The sequence below is a fragment of the Mangifera indica genome, chromosome 18 (assembly GCF_011075055.1).
Source record: "Mangifera indica cultivar Alphonso chromosome 18, CATAS_Mindica_2.1, whole genome shotgun sequence".
Lineage (NCBI taxonomy): Eukaryota > Viridiplantae > Streptophyta > Magnoliopsida > Sapindales > Anacardiaceae > Mangifera > Mangifera indica.
Window position 1 is genome coordinate 10,291,032 of NC_058154.1, and position 20,420 is coordinate 10,311,451.

General features: G+C 34.3%; 3 protein-coding genes across 9 annotated transcripts; 2 read left to right on the forward strand and 1 right to left on the reverse strand.

Moving 5' to 3' along the window:
- Window positions 1–319: 319 nt before the first annotated feature.
- LOC123201495 (ethylene-responsive transcription factor 4-like) lies at window positions 320–1,183 on the forward strand. The gene has a single exon (XM_044617028.1). The coding sequence runs from the start codon at window positions 346–348 to the stop codon at window positions 982–984; it is 639 nt and encodes a 212-aa protein (XP_044472963.1). The 5' UTR covers window positions 320–345; the 3' UTR covers window positions 985–1,183.
- A 1,801-nt stretch (window positions 1,184–2,984) lies between these two features.
- On the forward strand, window positions 2,985–5,339 carry LOC123201371 (protein yippee-like At5g53940). Its single transcript, XM_044616846.1, has 5 exons — window positions 2,985–3,170; window positions 4,106–4,149; window positions 4,674–4,782; window positions 4,901–4,956; window positions 5,046–5,339. Exons 1-5 carry the CDS (start codon window positions 3,075–3,077, stop codon window positions 5,125–5,127), a joined length of 387 nt encoding a protein of 128 aa, XP_044472781.1. The 5' UTR covers window positions 2,985–3,074; the 3' UTR covers window positions 5,128–5,339.
- Window positions 5,340–7,384: 2,045 nt separating this feature from the next.
- On the reverse strand, window positions 7,385–19,327 carry LOC123202177 (serine/threonine-protein kinase sid1-like). Of its 7 annotated transcripts, none has more exons than XM_044617996.1 (21): window positions 19,171–19,327; window positions 18,563–18,810; window positions 17,161–17,217; window positions 15,299–15,326; window positions 15,094–15,190; window positions 14,100–14,211; window positions 13,917–13,954; window positions 13,721–13,774; window positions 12,857–12,925; window positions 12,579–12,695; window positions 12,391–12,459; window positions 11,841–11,920; window positions 11,452–11,580; window positions 11,112–11,379; window positions 10,426–10,512; window positions 10,162–10,323; window positions 9,480–9,610; window positions 9,255–9,387; window positions 8,368–8,492; window positions 8,053–8,238; window positions 7,385–7,888 (listed from the first exon to the last, which is right to left on the reverse strand). In XM_044617996.1, exons 2-21 carry the CDS (start codon window positions 18,573–18,575, stop codon window positions 7,864–7,866), a joined length of 1,980 nt encoding a protein of 659 aa, XP_044473931.1. In that variant the 5' UTR covers window positions 18,576–18,810; window positions 19,171–19,327; the 3' UTR covers window positions 7,385–7,863. The 7 variants fall into 7 exon arrangements, 6 of the variants coding, with proteins under 6 accessions (XP_044473931.1, XP_044473930.1, XP_044473927.1 ...); XM_044617995.1 differs by having other exon boundaries at window positions 11,112–11,376; window positions 15,094–15,216; XM_044617992.1 differs by having other exon boundaries at window positions 15,094–15,216.
- Window positions 19,328–20,420: the final 1,093 nt, after the last annotated feature.

A 20,420-nucleotide genomic window follows, 5' to 3' on the forward strand; every position in this document is an offset into this window, starting at 1 on the left:
TCTTTCTCTCTCACACACACACACACACACACACACACACACACACACACACACACACACACACATATATATATATATATATATATATATGTATATAAAAATATATCTACTAAATCTACGGTAAATCAAGGAGAAGTTAATTTTATTTTAATTATGAAAGTTTGACCAATCATTTGAATTAAAAAAATAACATCATTAAAACTGAAACGTGGCATAATCTTATTAATCAACATGATTCAATTGAACTCAGTTCGCGCAAGAGAAGCTACGTCCCTTGTTTTGACTCCTTCAAAACGACGTCGGTTAATCTCTCTATCTCGTTCTCTATAAAAGCAGCCACAGCCTATGTCTCTTCTCCAAGAGTTAACTTCTCTGGTATTGTTCTTCCTTCCAAGAATGACGGTTGTAGCACCGAGAGAAAGGTTTGGCAAGAATACTAATTCGAATTTGAGATCGAACTCCATGGAGATTCGATACAGAGGTGTGAGAAAGCGTCCATGGGGTCGTTACGCCGCCGAAATCCGCGATCCAGGGAAGAAAACCCGCGTCTGGCTCGGCACATTCGACACTGCTGTGGAGGCAGCGCGTGCCTACGACGCGGCCGCGCGTGAGTTCCGTGGCGCCAAGGCCAAAACCAATTTCCCCACCACAATCGAGACCGCCTTCACGCGCAGCCCTAGCCAGAGCAGCGCCGTGAAGTCGTCCTCTCCCCCTCTGCCTTCTCAAATGTCGACGCAGGCGGTAGAATTCAACCGAATGAGTGTCGGCGTGCCGTGCAACCCCGTCGCGGTTGGACGTCCGGTTTTGGTCTTCGACGTGTTCTCACGCGACTCGTGCAGGTTCGACCGTACACTCCGCTCCGCCCATTTTGACTCAGATTCATCATCCGGCGTTGCCGATTACGATCATCAGCACGGTTCAGAGAAGACATTGATGAATCTAAACCTCGATCTTAACCTCCCTCCCCCGCCTGAAGTTGCATGACTTTTGCTGGGTTGTTTAGTAATTTAAAAACTGACATGTATGGATGAAGAAGGAGAAGAATATATATGTATATACAGTAACTTTAGTACGTTAAGTCGGATCCATGGTCGTATTTTTGCAACTGAGAAACTATATCATCTGTTTTGATATTTCTATAAATGAAAATCGAGAGAATATTTTGTTGGGTGATGATGCTTCATTGCGGCGTCGTTTTTATCATTTTTATTTTTATATATTTATTTTGTTTCTACGGTTTCTAAATCTGGCAATAGGGATAAATACAAATGGAATTTAAACATTTTTTAATCTCAAATTTAGTAAGCCAACATTAATCATGACTCGAATTAAAAAATTTTGATTGAGTTTGATGTAAATTTATGGGTCAAATAGAGATATAAATTAAATTTAAATCAAATTAAATTTATTAATTTGAATCAATTTTTGAGTTTAAATTAATTTAGTTTAAATTTAATATAATATATTAGACTGTTATTTTGTATTTATACGGATATATAACACGTCACCACTTATTTATCATTATAAAAATAAAAAATAAACCTATCCACATACGAACCCAGCAGGGAAAAGGAGCAGCCTCCACCATGAGAAACCACAGCGGGCCCACGCTCAATCTCGTCGTGATTCACAGTCAGATCTGTCTACCCCTCATGCGTCTCTAGGATCTTAACATCAATCGGTTGAAATTACATCCTTATCATGTGGGTCTGCGTAGAGGAGTGACTGTTTGTGCATATATAGGATTTATTTTAATTTAGTTATTTTTATAAAGAGGCGGCACCGACTGTGTAACTTGTGAGAACGGATTAGAGGGCAAGCAGCTAAGGAGTGGGGGCCAAGTTGGAGTAATTTTCCGTGTTGACGAGGTACATCACACATGTTTGATTTGAATTCTCATCACGTGAACCTCTACCGTCTGATTAAGACAATTTTTTTACTATTTCAAAATTTGGTTCCAATTTTTTCAACTAATTACTTTGTTTATTAGGAGAAGCTTTTAAAAAGGTGCCAAAAAGGAAAATCCTTAAAAGACGCTGGGCTATAAAAAAAGTAACCTAAGACCAAATAATTAAATAAATATTAAAATAAAAAATCCCTCCACGTGTGAAGGGATCTGACAACTGAAGGCGCCGTCCCAGCATCCTGTAGTCGTAAAATCCACCAATAAGATTCGTCCGCCTCACGAGTTCACGTGGGCATATGTACGGACGACACGGGGGAAGCTTTGCTTCAGATGATGACACATGCCAAGATGATGGAGCTATTTAAGCCGGCGCGTTGGCAAGAGAGAAAGCGACAAGCATTAGTTAGTCGACACGTGGAGGCATAAGTTAAATTAAAATGTTGGTGAGGTGGGGTGGTGAGTTTGACCCGCATAAAAGCCGTAGTTTGTTGGGCTGTCAGGTTACCGACCTGTCTGTTAAAAGTTGTGATCAAGCTAAATGTTTGACCGCCGCAGATTTATTTTTCACTCTACTTAGGAATAAAGTTATCCTAATACGAGCTTAGGTTTTCTTTTTCTTTTATTTCCTTGGCTAGCTTCCCCTTTGCATGTGAGGATGTTCGGTGGTTGAAGCTTTTAAATTACCATAAAATTATGTGTTCAATTTTTATGTATAATTTTATATACAAATAATATATATTATTATATTATTAAGTATAATTTTATTTTTAATTTTTAATTATTTAATTATATAATAACACATCATTATTTATGTATAAAATTTTATACAAAATTATTAGTCAAAATATAGATTTGGGCAACTTTAAATGGTTACACTTCTTTTTTATACACACTTTTAAATATATAACTAATTAGATAAATAATATAAATTAACTATTATTTTATCTTTAATTTAAAATTATCTAATTATATAATAATATATTTAATTATGTATTTAAAAATATATACACATTATACTCCAGCCCAGCCCACCCAACCCAACCCAACCCAACCCAACCAATAGTCTTCAGGACATTGGAAGCTTGCCAGCCTTACGGTATCTCTGAAGCCACCTCTTATCTTCGACACTGTCTGATACCAGCCTCCCTAACTTAACTCCAAGAAGAAGATGGGAAGAATATTTGTAGTGGAGCTAGAAGGAAGGTCTTATAGATGCAAATTCTGTAAAACCCACTTGGCCGTTCCTGAAGATCTTGTTTCCAGGGTAATCTTTTTCCATTTTTACTTTATTTTTCTATTATTTGTAGAAATCAAGTTTAAAATTACATGAATTTTTTGTGAATCTTTACCTGAAATTTCTTTCACGGAACTTCGGAAGTGATTGCCTTGGTTAAGGGTTCTTGATGATAACGATATATTGATCGGGCTTTATTTTCAGGAGCTTGTGTATTTATAGATTAGACTGTGTGAGGGAAATTGGAAATAATTCAGCAGTATATTTATTTTATATAATGTTTTATAGGATATTTGAAGTGCTGAAGTGATCAAGAATTATGTTGAAATTCATTGTAAAAAAGAATGCATAAAGTGAGAGTTTGTTTCTTTTTGTGAAGTATGCGTGCACCATTCGATTGTTTATATCGGTCTTCGCAGCTCTAGAAGTGGCTCAGAAAATTAAATTTTTTGTTGTAGTGTGTAGACTTGTGTTTGTGCTTGATCTCCGATCAAAAAATTTGTCTCTGCTTGATCTATGTGATAAGTGCATTAATTAAAATTAGGCATTTGCACATGAGAGGGCATGTAAGAGCTTTAATTCATTTGTGTAAATAAATCATCAAAACTTTCTTTGAAAGACATATTCAGCTTATTATCTCAAGCAAGAAGTAAATCATCTTTGCAGCTTAGATTAATCTTCAAACTATCACAACTTTTGATCCAAAGCCAAATTCTACCCTTTCATCAGCTTTCTTCTATCTTCAAACAGATCGGCTGACATTAGGCCTACCTTCCCTGGCCCTCTTTTCTAGTTGTAGGCCTACACTGATTTATCCAATCTATTTATTTTCACATTGCAACTTTACAGTACATTCTCTGTATGATTTCTAAATTTTTTATTGTTCTAATTTCATTCTTGATATATGGAAAATATGATTTAGTGCTCTACTGGATTAATAAACTATTTTTGGTTGATTTGGTCAGGCTTTTCATTGTCGGAGAGGAAAAGCATACCTTTTTAATAATGTGTAAGTGCTATAATTTTTTTCTTCAGGCATTTGTTACAGAACATGATTCCTGAAGTTGTCAACATTATGCTGCTGTTTATACTAACATTGAATATTGCTCTCCTTACTTCGCACATTGTTTCAACTTTTTGTATGTTTTTCTTTTTCTTTGGTACATTTTTCAGTTATGAAATTGCACAAGCTAAGTCAAATGGAAACTATGGGATAATGTGATGATAATGACAAACTTAGAAGATATGCATGAGAATTATCACCAGCTGAAGGCGGTAACTTTAGCTGAGATCACAGCACCCATTTATCCTTGATCATCATACTTTTCTATAAAGTTCACTGTCACTAAGACTGATACATAATATGAGGAAATAAAATTTTGTTTCTGAAGAAACTGTGTTAGTGGCAAATGATGCAAGAAAGTAATCATGTTGACCTTGTTTCTAGTCTTTTCCCTAAATATATTCAGAGGAATAAATCATATCAATATGGATTCCTAAGTTTACTTGATACGATTAGCGTTTGTGTTTCAGGGTGAACATCACAGTAGGAACTTTAGAGGAGAGGATAATGCTTTCAGGAATGCATACCGTGGGAGACATATTTTGCTGTTGTTGCGGCCAAATTGTTGGCTGGAAATATGTAACATCTCTCCCCATCTTTCTTCATCTGATGCACATATGCGCAACATAAGCGCCTACCTTCTTTTTGTTCATGCTAGCTCTTGCTAATTTGTTTAGACCATTATCGATTCTTGCAGGAGGCAGCTCATGAGAAAAGCCAGAAGTATAAAGAAGGGAAATTTGTTCTTGAAAGGTACTTCTTATTTAAGATATAATTTTATTCTTCCCCATTGGCCGGCGGCTTCATTGACTTGTTAAATGTGTGACATTTATATAAAACAGAGGGAGGATTGTTGATGAAATTGACTTTTCTTCGGATGTCTACATCGATACTCGTCCTAGTGTGAGTGACGCTGAAGACTGAAGATGCCTAGGGTGTAGCTTTATTTCTATAACTAGTTTACCAAATATTTTGTCAATAAGATCAGGTACACTGCCTTTGTGTATATGTGTGGACTGTAAAAATTTTAGGAAACCTTGGCTATCTAGTTTCATTCTCCTAGTCAAGAGTGCTAAATCTGTACGATTATCAGTTAAATTTTGAGTAGATTCATGCTCTTTCGAGTCTTCTTCCAACTGGGCAGATGTTATTATTTGCAACATTTGTTGAACACTTTTAATAAGTGATGTTATGTGCATGCACTTTTGAAAATAAAAAAGGAGAAAATCTCTGGAGAGCTCCTAGGAAACCATACAAAAAGGTAAAACTATTTCTACATATAAACTAGCATAGCTCCTTATAAACAAACAAAAAGAGAGATCACAGAATTAAGAAACTGAGGCTTCCAAGATTTTATTAAGAAATAGCGGCTTCCCAAGACCTAGAATTCTAAGGGTATTTGTTGATGTAAAGTTGTATGTCAATGTATATTTTCTATTATCATCATATTATTTATTGGTACTTGAAATTCCATTTCTATGAATTCATGGATGACAAATAATTTCGGTAAAATTATTATCTGATATGATAAATCAAAGAGCAATACAATATGCAGTTATAATGAGTACTAATTTAGGTACTAATAATGATGTGTCATCAGATAATTAAGTGTTAATTTTTAATTTCAAATTATCTAATCACATAATGAAACATCTTTATTAGTACCCAAATTAATCAAACTTGATCTTCCAATCACCTCATTCAACCAGTCTTTCATGTATCGCTCCTCCAACTGCAGCTACAGACAATCATCCCTTCGGCCTGCCCACTAGCTATCTTGCGCACTCGTATCATCAAGCAAAGTGCTTAAGACATCACTAAACTACTTGTGCAATGGAAGAGTTTATCCCTTGGAAAATGCTTCATGGATTGCCTGAGACGACTTTCACTCCACGTACCCAGATTTTCACCTTGAGAACAATATGGTGCTGTAAGGCATAAGGAATGATACGAGAGGAAGGACCATCGAAGCACAATTGACACGAGGCAGGAAAAGTATAGATTCCATTAATCACTGGAGAAAATATCATATTCAGGCTCCATATAGATTAAGCATTTTGGTTCAATTATTTACTAAGACTTTCCTGATTACAAAACAAGCAAGAAAGGTTGTAACATAGGCATTTTGCAGATTTTATGGTGTTACTATTCTCTTCATTAGCAACTGTGATTATTTTGATGTGTTGGAACATTGAGACGGTTAGGGGTAGATACGAACCGAATCAAATCCAAACACCTTTTAGTTTGAGTTTGACTCAAATAAAAAATAACTTAGGACGAGTTCGGTTTGAATTTGTCAAGTCAACATTAAGAGTGGTTCTAATTTGATTCAAATTTAGCTTGAATTTATGATTCAAATTTATTGCTTAGATATGTGACTCAGATTCGTGGTTTAAATTTATGACTTATTAACAAAACAACGTTATTTAACAAGTATTTAATATAATTCAAATCGAGTCACGAGCTAAGTTCGAACCGAATAGAACCATATATCCAACTCACTAGTCAAACTGAGTTAAACTCTCTAATTTGAGTTTGACTCAATTTTAAAATGAGTTGAATTGAATCGAGCTAGATTTCGAGCCCAAACTAACTCGGTTCTAGTCTAACACTAGAGACAACATTCTTCTATGTACTCTATCAATTTCGCGGGTAAAGATTAGACACTAGATATCCTTGGTCATTTTATGTATTGTAGTTGTGATTTTGCACTCTGCATTTTGGAAGATCGCTCCTCACAAGCACCTTTCACCGGGGCAATAATTAGACATATCAATGGACTATACTGAGCCAACTTTCACATAACCCACCAATTGACTGGTCTAATAGGTTGAGTCATGCCTACGCTCGCCACTGGACTGACCGACCAGCATGTCAAGGTCTATGACACTAGCCAAAACCCTTTGAATTGTGTTTTTATAAGCCTTTAGTGGGTTAACCTACAAAATTATATATTTTCTAATTTTTTATTATTTTTAAGTTTTCTTAAATTATTTTTTAACGTATCATTTCCAAGTACACTTGCATGCCTTACACCAAAGCCTTAATACAACCCTAATGACCCGTGGGCCTAGCACAACCGTGCCCATGGGCGCCGTGACAAAAATGGAGAGCTTGAGCCTGGCTGACCTTTCTGCCGTGTCTAGCAACAATAATAAAGATGATAGAATTCGGGTTGATCTTGGTTTTGATGAGAGCTTGCTAGCTGTGAAAATAGCTGAGAGTTCAACATTATTACAGGGATCATTAATTCTTCTCTATACAAAAAACAAAATAAAATAAAACAATAAATAACTTAGCAATAGGTTTATCAGGTCGATTCTGTTGAGTTTGAGCTTCAATCTGTAAGTAGATTCACAGTAGTTTTTGCATAATATTAATGGAGAGAAAATAGGTAATCTTTCTGTAAAAATAATATAAGAAATTATAAGTAGGAGCTGCCAAAAAGAGTGCTGCAATTCCAATTCCCAGGGACTTCAGATTCCATGTTTTCTGGTGGAATTATTGGAATCCAGGGCTCCAACCCATAAGTTTCTGTGGGGAACTGAAACTTGTTCTGATGGGGAAGTTAAGATCACTAGAAGCTCTTTGTACTGATTTTAGCCCTGCAGGGATTTTCTAATTTTCTGACGAATCAAAAATTTTAAACTGGGTCATTTTTCAGATTTGTGACTGCCCCTGCCATCTGCATAAGAAAGCACCCAATTCACACACCACAGCATATTCCATATGAAATGTTTATAAACATAAAACAGGCGGAAACATGAGGATGAATACAGCCACAAATTGGGAAAATTATCAAAATTTCAAGAATCAAAATAAACATCTAAGCAAAAACAACTGATGTACCTTGAGAGTAGAAACCTCGCAAGTGGGCTTAAATTAGAATTTGATGAGTATTCCTTTGTTGGTTGCTTTTTCTTGTTATCAGCCTCGGAATTCACATTTTGTGTTAATTCAGAAGTTGTCTTGGACTTAGCAGCGAAGATGCCAGCAGCCAGCTCCTGGAGATCTTTCATTGATGACTCCTTTGATCTGCATAATGTACTTTTTGATTTGAGTTAAAACTAACAGCAATCACATTTCTGAGAGGAAGATTTTTTTTTTTGTTCTGTTTGTACAGGGGGTGGGGGTGGAGTGGTAAGAGAATGTAAAGTTCTAAACCTTGCTAATTGCTGAAGCAACTTTCTGACAAGAACTGTGCAGGAACCTGGCTTCGAGCGTTCCATATTTATTAATGAGCCTATGACCTCGCACACAACAGGTCCTTCTGCATCATCAGCAACTGCCTAAACATAACACAAACTGTAAGAGGAAAACAGCTAGCCAAAGTGAACATCGCTCATAAGCAGTTGCCAAACACAAACTATGTAGCCAGCATATCAGCATTCTCATAGGGATTAATAAGCATTAGAAAATTATTGTCACACCTAATAAGAATGAGCAATACTATGTGTTTTTGCTTTGACCACACAAATGAGTATACACATATGTATGTCATCACATGATTGAGTATTACTTTATCTTTAATTCAAAATCACTTAATCACATGATGACAGATATTAAGTGTATACCCATTTGTGTATTTAAAGTGGGTACACAGTTTTATTGATCAATAATCCCCATGAGGGTAGCCTGATTAGAGTTCTAACCCTCAGCATTTTGTGTTATATGGCTGATCCATAACCAAAGCCTTGCGCCCTAGAAAGCTCGAGGCTTTTACCATCAAAATGAATGAGAGCTCTACATCACTGTGCGATCCTCACAAAGAATTATGAGCTTCTAAGTCTGATCCCAAAATTAATAACTCATTTTCACATTCCCCAAATTATCAGAGAAACTAAACTGTTTGTCTACATGAACATATCCTAATTTGATAATAAATTGCACCACTTTAAATTTCTGTGGCAAAAGAATAATAATGGCCACATTAACCGGGTCCCACTATGGAAAACGCTAGTTTCCACACAAACAGCTGTATTGTGCTATAAACTAATATATTGAAGGTTATTTCTCTTAAACTAATTACAATGGCACATCTTGAAGCTCACCTCTTTTAGGGAAGGGATAAGCAAGACTGATAATGGCGCAGATGATGATATTACTCTTGCACCATCTTCATCATCACTTGCTTGGCCTGATCTAGAAAATGTTCTTTGTGCATCGAAGTAATCTGAGGAATCTCTGAGATAGGAGTGTTGTATCTCAGAAATTTGAACAACCAAACATACCATTATGAGAAGCAGAAAAACTAGCAGAATTGACTACTAAATTACCTCGAAGAATTGGAGTTGCTTGTGATTTGTTCTCTTCTTCTGTATTCCTGACCATTATTATTGATCTTGCCCAGCCCTAATCTTTCTCTAGGATTACCTTTCCTAAAGCCACTCTGAATAGCAGCTTTTGCCTAAAGAATGTATCAACCAACAATAGAAGCTTAATTATACCAAGCATATCAACACTGTTGCAAAAAATTAATTCAACAAAATTTTTGTGAAAGCAGCCCCTATATGAAAAGTCTGAGAATAGAAAACTGATGAAAGCAATAAAAGTGATTCAGGAATTTTACAGAAATAATAAAAGAAAAACTTTACAACTATTAAGGGCTGTTTATTATTATTTTCTAATTCATTTTTTTGTTCATAAATGGATAAATAAATTTATATTAAAAGAAAAACCTCCCAAATTATTTTAGAAAAAAAGGTTTGGAGAAGGCAAAATCTTTTTCCAAAGTTGCAAAACTTTCTCCAGTGATAATGGGATGGTGTCTCTTGTATAGTTGAAAAGTATACTCAAATACTCTACTTTTGTATGAATTCCGACTTTTTGTCTAGGATTCAAAGATTTTTGTATTATTATTTTGGAGAAGAGAAAGTAGTTTTGCATAATTTACAAATTCTTTCTTAAAGAACACTGAAACATGTTAAAAGTCATTAAAAAGAAAAGAATTAAAAATACCTCTGCCAGATTTTGTGAACTGTCTTCAAGTGCAGCACTGAAAATTCTCTCTTGAATTCCTAGCCTGGATTTTGAAGTGCGAGTAGAATCAGGCTCATCAAGTTGACCACGATAGACAACAGTTCCACTGGTAGAAGCATCAGCACGATACATGCTGCTTGACTACACATCAAATAATACTCTAAATCAATGTAATGAATACAACAGCAAAAAGATTGGATTAAAATTAACTAAAATCATATATTAACAGAACAGGAATTATACCAGACTACTTCGATCATGTGACAGACCAGATGATTGAGATTTTTTTGGACTTCTTATAACAACAGTTCCTGAGCCACTCACCTCATCCTGGAAATTGAGCACTTCAAACATCTTTTAGTGGATAGAAGCTATATAACATATATTAGTGATAACTCTACTAAGTAAATTTCTGAAGAAAATGCCAAAGTTAGCAGCCATGATTTAATGATAAAACTGATTCTTCATATGGTAAAATTAGGGGGAGCATACATACTACAATTAAGGTAAATCACCTTTCCTATTACCATTAGAGCAAATGGATACATAAATAAGTAAGCATGCAACCAGTTGGACAGCACCATTGAAATCAAGAGCTAACCATTGAATAACTCATCAACTAGAAATTATTAGATGTAGTAGTTAACATCCCAAAATTTACTGACAGTCTTATCCCCATGTAAAGAACGAACAAACCTAATCTGACGGGTCAAGTTGAGTGGTTAAGGCCTTTGATTTCAACCAAGAGGTCAGGAGTTTTAACTCTAATGGAGATGGAAACACCTACTTAGGGTATAACCATCCAAAAATTTTGTAATGTCCAGCACTGAAAGGAGTTCCCAGTTTAGAACTGAATGAACTTGTAAAAGAAGAACAAAAATTCGTAGCTCATCAAAAAATTGGAGGTTGCATCAAAGAGAGAGACTTACATCTTCATAGCTATCATCCTCATAGTCATCATGGTATAGATCTCTAGAATCTTTTCCAGAAGAAAGTTCTGGCAATTCATGAAATGCTCTTCCAGGCCACTGGTTATCACTCTCTGAAGTTCTCCTTTGAGTAGCCTGATTATACGGAACTTCTGGTTTCCTTTCTCTAATCTGAGGTGGCCTTACAGCACTTCTGACAGTTCCTGTACTCTGTGATCCACTAATACTGAAGTCCCACCCATCATTTCTACCGGTTTGCCCCTGACTACTGAAAACACAAGAAGTTAGTCAACATCAATCATGAAAAGAAAAAAACTAGCGATCAACAGCTTCAATAAACCTGGCTCGAACAGTTTCATCACTTCTCATAGTTCTTGCCACCTTCACAGTGCCAGACTCCTCTCCTGAAGATCTGATACCATTTATTGGTTTGTCTGGATCCTCCTTTATTTGGTACTTTGGCCGCTCTCTATCAGTAAATAAAAAGAGAACATCAACTCTAACATCACCAATGTAACAAGGAAACATAACAATGAAATTCCATGCCACAAATAACAAGAAGACATATACATATTAAAGATGTTAGACGAACAAACGCCTTAAATATTGAGTGTGCTTAAAGTTTGTTAGACTTCAAAATGTGTTAAGAAGACAGAACCTTAATCAAGAAAAAGAAATCCACAGGATGCAAAAATGCTCAAGTAATGAGATCATAGCAGCACGCCACACCTTATTCTCTCCTGAAGCCTTGGACTCTTCCTAGCATTCCTGATAAATCGAAGCTTGAGAAGTTCCCTTGCACTTGGCCTCTGCAATCAAAGCAGTAAAAATTTAAGAAAAAAATTTAAAAAAAAAAGGAAAATTCAAATACAGTACTGGGATGAAATCACCACTTCATCCAATACACATCAAAATAGTTTTGAAAGACAAGATGAATTTCACTCCTGTTTTAACTTTAGATCAATTAAAAAGATTTTTAAAAAATACATACCACATGGTAAATTTCTCTCTATTTCTGATTCAACAAAATTAAAATAAATATAGCAAACAAATGGCCTGATGATATGCAGGCCAATACACATTCTAATTAAAAGTTTGATGGCTCTTCCTATTTAATTGAAAACACACAATCAACTCACACTAATATATACCTGAGGATAAATTAAGATCCCAGAATTTAAAGTTTCATGTGAAATCAATCAAATCTATATTGTCCAAGCCAGAATAAAATGACAGAAAATGCAAACGAAAGTGGATTGAAGGGTGTAAAAATGCTTGCCTCAGCAGGTACTTTCTTCAAACACAATGAAACAAACTCTTTCATAGGGCGAGAAAAATGTTCATCCAACTGCACAATGCAAACAATCATAATATTATTCTACGTACAGTAATTAAGATTTTTTTTTTTTCACCTTAATGACAATTTAACAAGTATCTAACTGAGACAACATATCACGATTAGAAAACCTGCGGTGGATTTTCTCGAGGTATTATAAAAAGAACTCTCATTGGGTGAAGATCTGCAAGTGGGGGCTCTCCTTTCGCCATCTCAATCACAGTTATCCCCAAAGACCAGATATCTGCCTATAAAATGTGAAGAATCCAGTAAAGCAGTCTTTATAACAAAAAAGTGAAAAATGGGAACAAAATGTGAGGGGATGGATGGGTTGTGTGATAACAACATTACATCGGAAAAAAAAAAAAGAAAAAGAAAAAAAATCCCATGGGATTCTTAAAAAAGTTACCTTCTCATTGTACCCTTCTGAATTTTGAATCACCTCTGGTGCCATCCAGAATGGGGTTCCTACAAATGTCTGTTTTTGTCAAACAAATTAGTGCACCACTGACCAAATGTAGAAACCACACAATCTGTTACACTGTTCACATCTCAGGACAAAGAAATATATAGGTTCACATAATAAAAATAATATGAAGACATATATGAGTACAACAAAGATGATATAACCCAGATGGCTTTGGAAACTACAAAGCTAAAGTAAACTTCTACTAAAGTAGCTCATTAGGCTCTATATCAATGACTAATCAGAGGTCATAACTAAAGAAGAAGAGCCATTCCTTGGTTTTATTTATTAATAAATATTGAAAATATAACCTTGATACTTGCCAATAAAAAAAAGAAAATATAACCTTGAAAATGAGAAGCACGAATTTACAACTAAAGATGAGGCTGTTAAAAAGAGCGGGTTTCAGATAAAACAGTAACCTATAAAAAGAAATTCAAGGGCCAACGGTAGGGAAATTTAAAAGCATAGTAGCAAAATTGGGAAAGTATAAACTAATAAGGCAGCAATCTAGATATTGTTCTCCCTTTCACTAACACATTCACCCTAAGATAAGCATACAGATTTCATGGATTCCAAAAAATAAGTTTTTATCAAGAGAGAGAGAGGAAGAGCAAATGATTACCACTGAGAATAGACACTAGAGTCAAAATCTATAAAGACAAGTCTATGATTTACATTTGTTCAAGACAAAAATGAAATTTAAAAAAAAAGATAAGTCATATAAGGAAAATAAAATAAAATAGAAATAAATAAGCCAAAACAGCCACTAGACAAAATGTAACCTTCAGATAACAAAAATAGTACCTTCCTCCTTGATATTGTCCTTGTTAATTGTGCAGAAACACCAAAATCAGCAACCTGTTACAAGGTCAATAATGTAACTTTGATGACCAGGAGCAAAAACATGTAACTCAACCAACATTATTTATATCCCCCTAGATGGTCACTCTACAAGAACAACTCAAAAGAATCATGGACCGTTTGCACCAAAAAAGAGTACCTTAACATCACCATTCTCTGTCAATAAAATGTTTGCCGCTGACAAAATAATATTGCAAAGATTATTATCAATCCAAGAATACTACGAAACAAGGCAAACGACACCAAGAGAAATTATTATCAATTTCAAATAAAGAAAGGTGGGGGAGACCACAATACATTGAGATGTGAATTTAGGAAGTACATTTTATATCTCTGTGAATTTTTCCTTCAGTATGTAAATATTCAATAGCATGCAGAAGATCACGTAAAATGCAAGCAATTGACATTTCATCCAGTGGCGGACCTGATTGCAGCTGCAGAGACAAGACCTAAATTAGCCTTCCAGAAGAAAACATTGCAGTTCATTTGTCTAAGAAGCAATATAATGAACATGCATGCATAAACACCCCTTACAATTAAATAAACATGTCCATGTATCTATACAGACCATAAAATAAACAAATGGTAAAAGTTACTCTACCCTTCAAGTGCTACTAGAAAACTCTCATAACTTTCAAAATTGGCTAAGAAAAGCTTATCATGGTACTGATAAGAAGATGAGGCTGTCTTTAAAAAAATGCTTCAGTGATCATTTCCATATAATAGATATTACATCATTTATTTTCTAAAGATCATACAAAATCAAGCTATATTAACTTTCCACTCAATGTCAAACAAACAATTATACAGAAATCAGAAAGAATAAAGCAACTGAAAATATCCTAATTCTTTCAATTATCGCTTTTTCTTTTTTATTATATCTCGTTTGGGTGAAAAGACGAGCATCATTTGCTAGAGGAGAAAACGAATAGGCAAAACAAATCTACCATTAAAAGTAAACAAGATATCACAGATAAAAACAGTAACTAAAAGCCTAGAAAAGAAACATCATTCTCCTCTCTACAGTCTCAGGAATGGTACATAGTTCACCAAAGTACAGAATATGAAAAGAGCCACACAATACTCTTTTTTGTTTCCTCCAATAATAGATCTATTATATAACTGGGTGATCTATTATATGCCAAATTTCCCACAGAAATACTTCATCTACAATGAACTCACATTGGTCAATATATTTTACAACAATAATCAAACTAAATTAAGTCATTTATATTTCTTGCGAATCAACAAATAAAGAACCAATTCTCATGGATTAAACAAGAAGAACCAACAGCAAAGCTAACTGAATAACTTACAAGGTCAGCAACAGAGCCACCAGCCATATATTCCATTATTATCCACAGTTTTGTCCGGTGGAGATAAGAACCATAGTACTCAGTAATATATGGCGATCTGCATTGTGACAAAACAGAAATTTCCTGACAAAACAACGAATACATAAGCAACCTAAGCTGTCACTGCACTGCTAGCGTACAGATTGACTAAAAATTGAAATAATACCTTCTGAATGTCCTCAATTTCATCCTCTCTGACAAAGACAAAGGAAAAAAACAAGCTTTAGAGCATTAATTAAGTCAATGAAAGAAGCTTGTTAGTTGTTATAAGCTAAAAAAAACTCACTAGCTATAAATTATGAGTTATAACTGCAACAAAGGCTTCTAACTAAAGGCCCTAGGATAATCAGGAAGGAGTAACTTACCAACACACTATTAGTAATACTGCCCTGAGTTCAAACATATTTGCATCACTAGAAAAGAAACTGAATAGGGGAAGTACAAACAACTGATAGACGCTTAAATTACCAAGCACATGGCACTTAACAAATTTATTATTATTATTATTATTATTTTTGAGATAAGGAACTATATAAATCCATTGATCTCATGTAATTCTATAGTAGCCAAAAGTCACCACCCAGAATGGCCACCTACTAAGTCAACAATTAATACATTTAAGAATAACAGCCATATAAAATGTTAATCCATCAAAAACTCTCATGTCACAGTTCAGGTAGAAACTTAAAAGATCTAATCGATAGTTCAGAATAAAAATGCCAACAGGAATTGTGTAGCTTGAGCAATTCAGTCTCAATTTTTTGACAGGGTTTACCTTAGCACTAGGTACAATTACATTTGAAAAAAATACTTTAACAAACAATATACTTAAATATCAAATTTATGCATACCATGTAAAGCCTAACACCGTTTTCATGGGAATTAAGCAAACCTGTAAATTCAACTTGTTAAGTCCCACCTCATCTTTCTACGTCTTTTCTCTTTCAATAAAATTTCAGTTTCTGAACAAAAAAATAATAAGGTACCAGTTCATCTAAATATTGTCAATATCTTTTTCTACAACAAAGTCAGGGCCTTTCTCCAGTACAAACTACATACATACAACAATGCTAGATTTGATAAAGTCTTCAAGCAACTGTAACTTAGGAATCTATTCTTAAATTCTCATTTTCAACATGTTGTTGTTTCCTATTTAAAACAGAAGACAATAGAAGTTAAAACAATTCTTAATGAAACAAAATTTATCCCCTTTCCTGGCAGATAAAGATATGTTCAAGGTGTTGCCTCAAGCTTCCCAACACACTTCCCTTTAAAAAACATAATAATAGTCATGAACTCCAATTGAATATCCCTTACATTCTTATGACCATTTGGAAGATATTAAAACAGATTTTCCATACATGAAATGCTCAGTTAAACTTCAATACTCATATATGCACAACTTAGCATCCAGCTTCCAGGTACATAATTTTCCACCAATCTTGTTTCTTTTCAATATTCTGAGAAGGAAATTTGTTTTTAGAATCAAGGTTATCCATATTTTTATTGTTCAGTCCAATATCAACCATAAGAAATAAATCCTGCTCCAACCATCGTTTCATTATTTCTATGCAACAGAAAAATTATGAAGAGTACACATTGAGGAGGTTATACTAAACAAGGAATGAAATTCATTTTGCTTATCACAGCACCATTTTAGTATGTAGCCAAAATTAAGATTGGACAAATATTGTAGCTACTCTGATGTAAGTTTACACTAGTCCTTAACAGATCTTCTATTGTCCATATTAGATAGGAAAAGCTTCTTATTGCTGTTCTTGTGATCAAATAGTAAAATTGTTGTTCTAACCAAGGCACTTCCATTTGTATCACAAATAAATGAAAGAAGAATGTCCACTGTATTTCATGTTTTCCAGTTATTGCTCTAAGGCACCAGCATATAGAGAGAGCTCATAAGTGAACAATGAATTTAAAATCATAAACAATTATTCCTCACTGGTAGAAAACACCTAACCCAAAAATCCATTATAGTAGACACATAACAAAATAAACAACAGTAATACTTACGATTCTTCCAAATCAATAACTTTGATAGCAACTTCTTTGTTAAGCTCCTTATCAAACCTGCAAATCAAGAGAGCATCAGAGGCCAAAGCTCAGAGCAGAAAAAAGATTCAAATTACAGTGATAAACTTCAGAACATATAAAAAGCAAATAAGACAATATACATCCAGTAGAAATATGCATAACTCACAATTTATATTTGCAAAACTTAATTTAAAGAATAAAAATTCGTACACAATTTGCATGAATCTTAAGGACAGCCATATATTACAATACCTAACAGGGTACACATAGCTATACAAGAGGATGGTATAACCAATTAGGGTAACCAATCCAAAATTTAGGAAATTAAACTCTACCCTCAAACGTATTTAACAGAGTACTATGTACCCAAGGAGTCAGCACAAATAAAAACTTATCACGTTGGAGTGCATATCTAAGATACTAATCACACTTCTCAAGTGTCTGAAAATCAAGTAATCACCTTGAACCACAAAGTGAGTTTTAATTTAGAAAAGCTAATTTCACAAGAGTGACTGACTTTTGCAACTGTATTTCTATTCAATTCAGGTTAAACCTAAATTTACATCAATCATACAAATTCCTCAAGTGCAGTACTCCTCCAGGCTATGATGCATGGAAATGTTGGGTGGGTATAGTTTCCAGGTTTCCAGAACGTTTTGGAAACAAAAATGCTCCAAAACCTGCACAAAATGTGTCGGGGCAGTTTCCGCGAATAAAAAAAGTCCAAAACTCGTTTCTAGTTTAGAGAAGTTTTTCTTCTAATTAAAAAAAATTAAAACACAACATATTAGATATTAGTAACCTAATTGTTTTAATTTAGTCTCTTCGCTTTCAAGTTCTACTACGTCTTTAAGTCTCTTTCATCAGTAATCAATTGGCTAAATCAACAATCTCCTCACTTCTTTAAAAAAAGAAATTCAATCGCAGAAAGGGTGACTTCTTTTAGTAGTCGATCGACTAATAAGTGCTTTTGCGATTTTACTCATCCAAGTTTTCCTATATTTTTCAGAAATATCTTTTTTCGATGTCCGTTTCAGCGTTTCTGCATTTCAACATTTTCGTGACTGTGCTTTTTAGCCTCTAGGAAAGTGTGGAAAAGTACAAAGATGGCTAATCTATGTAATATTTCAGTGTTTGAATCACTAGAAAAATAATAAAGATGGCTATTCCATTAAACATTTACAAAATCTAGGACACCTAAAAACTCAATCATTCTAATTTAACAAAGCAAGAGACACCTAGCAAACATTAAGATATTTGTCATACTTAAGCATGCTTTCATAGAACAATAACATAAACCTAAAGCACCATCAACAATGTGAACACAAAAACATTACAATAAATAAATATGCATAGCACTTATCACAACAAAAACACTTACGCTCTGTAGACATCCCCGAAAGAACCTCTCCCGATCAACTCCAGCGAAGAAAATCTAGAACCAGCTGCCTCTCGTAAACCAGCAATGTCATCCATTTGCACAAACACTTGTCACAAAAACCACACCACACGAAAAACTAACAATGCAAACAAGAATTCAAGCCAAATTTCTCCGCATTCTTCAATATCTACTTCAATTCGCCCAAATGGGCGTCTATAAGTCCACTATATTCCGCACCAAAACCAATCCTGAAACACGATTCACAGCACACTACATCACAAACTCAACAACAAACAAAACCCACATCAAAAAACAATCCAAAGATCCCAATAGAATACCAAAAAAAAGGGAAAATTGAACCACATATTACACAAAGAAATTTTACACTCAAAGCAAAATCGCAAAATTCAATTAAATAGAAATTGCATCTTTCTCAGTTAGGTGAAGATGGGATATGCTAAAGTGACAACCCAACAGAATTTCAATTCTTCTTAAAACAATTATGATAGCGAAAGAGCAACACACGCGTGGTGGTAGTTCTCGGATGCAACATGGTTTAATTTTGAGAGAGATTTAAGAAGATTTAAAGGAAAATATTTGTTTTCTACCTTTTAGTTCGAAAATTACGATGATAATGTGGATCTTTCTGTTCTTACAGTTGCTTTACGTCTTCCTGAGACTGTGTTACGTGAAAGATTGCAGAGATGCCTTGAGAGCGACAACGGGGCTGATGGATAGCTCTGTTTTTATTTTTCTTGTTCTTTTATATTTTATTCTCTTTAATTATTATTTATTAGAGTTTAGAACAAAAAATGTTTGTTTCTTATTCAGAAAACGGTGCCGTTTGTAAGGTTCAATCTTTTTTCCCCTCTTAGTGTTGGTTTGGCTAAAATGGAACTATATCCGAAAACCTCCTTGTATTACAAACCTTGTAATTCTTTTGTTATTTGTTATTAATATCTTAAAATATAAATACATATTTTATAATATAAGTAAAAATGATATATATTATAAAACATATTGAATTAATATAATACAATAAATATATAATATGATATGATACATATTATCGATATAAATCAACATATTTTTTAGAAAAAAAAATATAATAGGGGGTATATATGAAAATTTTTAAAATTTTAAAAATATTTATAATATTTTTTAAAATAATGATATGTTAATTTTATTTTTTAAAAATCGTACCACATAGAAAATTTGATTTTTTAAATATAATTGGAACCTATTGGCCTACTAGTAGTCGTTGGATCATTGTTCCATATGCTATTTGGTTGACAATCAAAGAGTTTCGATTCTTCGTCTGGATTTCATCGAATTTAGATGTCATCAGTCCAATATTGAATACCGAAGGGAGTGACAGTATCGGGAGGGAAAGAAATCGGCTATTGTTGGTTGAAAATTCATCAGTGAAATTAGAAACCTTAGGTAGGGGAAAAATGTCACTTTTCAAAACTTAATTTTGGGTAAAATTATTAATTTTTTAAATTAAAGGGGTAAAATGATATAAATGTTAAATATTATTGTTCAATGAAGATTTTTTCCTTAATTTTATCTTAATTTTAGAGGGTATGTGTTAGTTTTCTAAACCATGGGTGGGTGTTGGATTTTTGAAAGTTCGTGGGTGGGATCCACTATACCTTGGGTGGGAAAAAGTCTTTTGGCCTTTTAAAATTGTGCCACCCAGAGGCTGGGCTGAAAATGGAAAGTCCGGGCCAGGCCTTGGGCTAGCCCGCCCCCCTTCCGCCTCTAATGCTGTCCAAAGTTTGTGCGTTGAATTTTTGAAGAAGTTTTCCCCACTGCCAGGCAGAACTTTATTTATTAGTGCAAGGAAGAGTGAGTC

Bases quoted from the DNA above. Each gene is read 5' to 3' on its own strand.
- LOC123201495 (XM_044617028.1), top strand. From the start codon at position 346: ATGTCTCTTCTCCAAGAGTTAACTTCTCTGGTATTGTTCTTCCTTCCA.
- LOC123202177 (XM_044617992.1), bottom strand. From the start codon at position 18,657: ATGGATGACATTGCTGGTTTACGAGAGGCAGCTGGTTCTAGATTTTCT. The intron at 12,926-13,720 runs GTACTATTTTTG...TGACAAAAACAG, and splicing joins GGACAATATCAAGGAGGAAG to ACATTTGTAGGAACCCCATT. The intron at 10,324-10,425 runs GTATAATTCCTG...TTTGATGTGTAG, and splicing joins CACATGATCGAAGTAGTCTG to TCAAGCAGCATGTATCGTGC.
- LOC123201371 (XM_044616846.1), top strand. From the start codon at position 3,075: ATGGGAAGAATATTTGTAGTGGAGCTAGAAGGAAGGTCTTATAGATGC. The intron at 4,150-4,673 runs GTAAGTGCTATA...TTTGTGTTTCAG, and splicing joins GCATACCTTTTTAATAATGT to GGTGAACATCACAGTAGGAA. The intron at 4,783-4,900 runs GTAACATCTCTC...CGATTCTTGCAG, and splicing joins AAATTGTTGGCTGGAAATAT to GAGGCAGCTCATGAGAAAAG.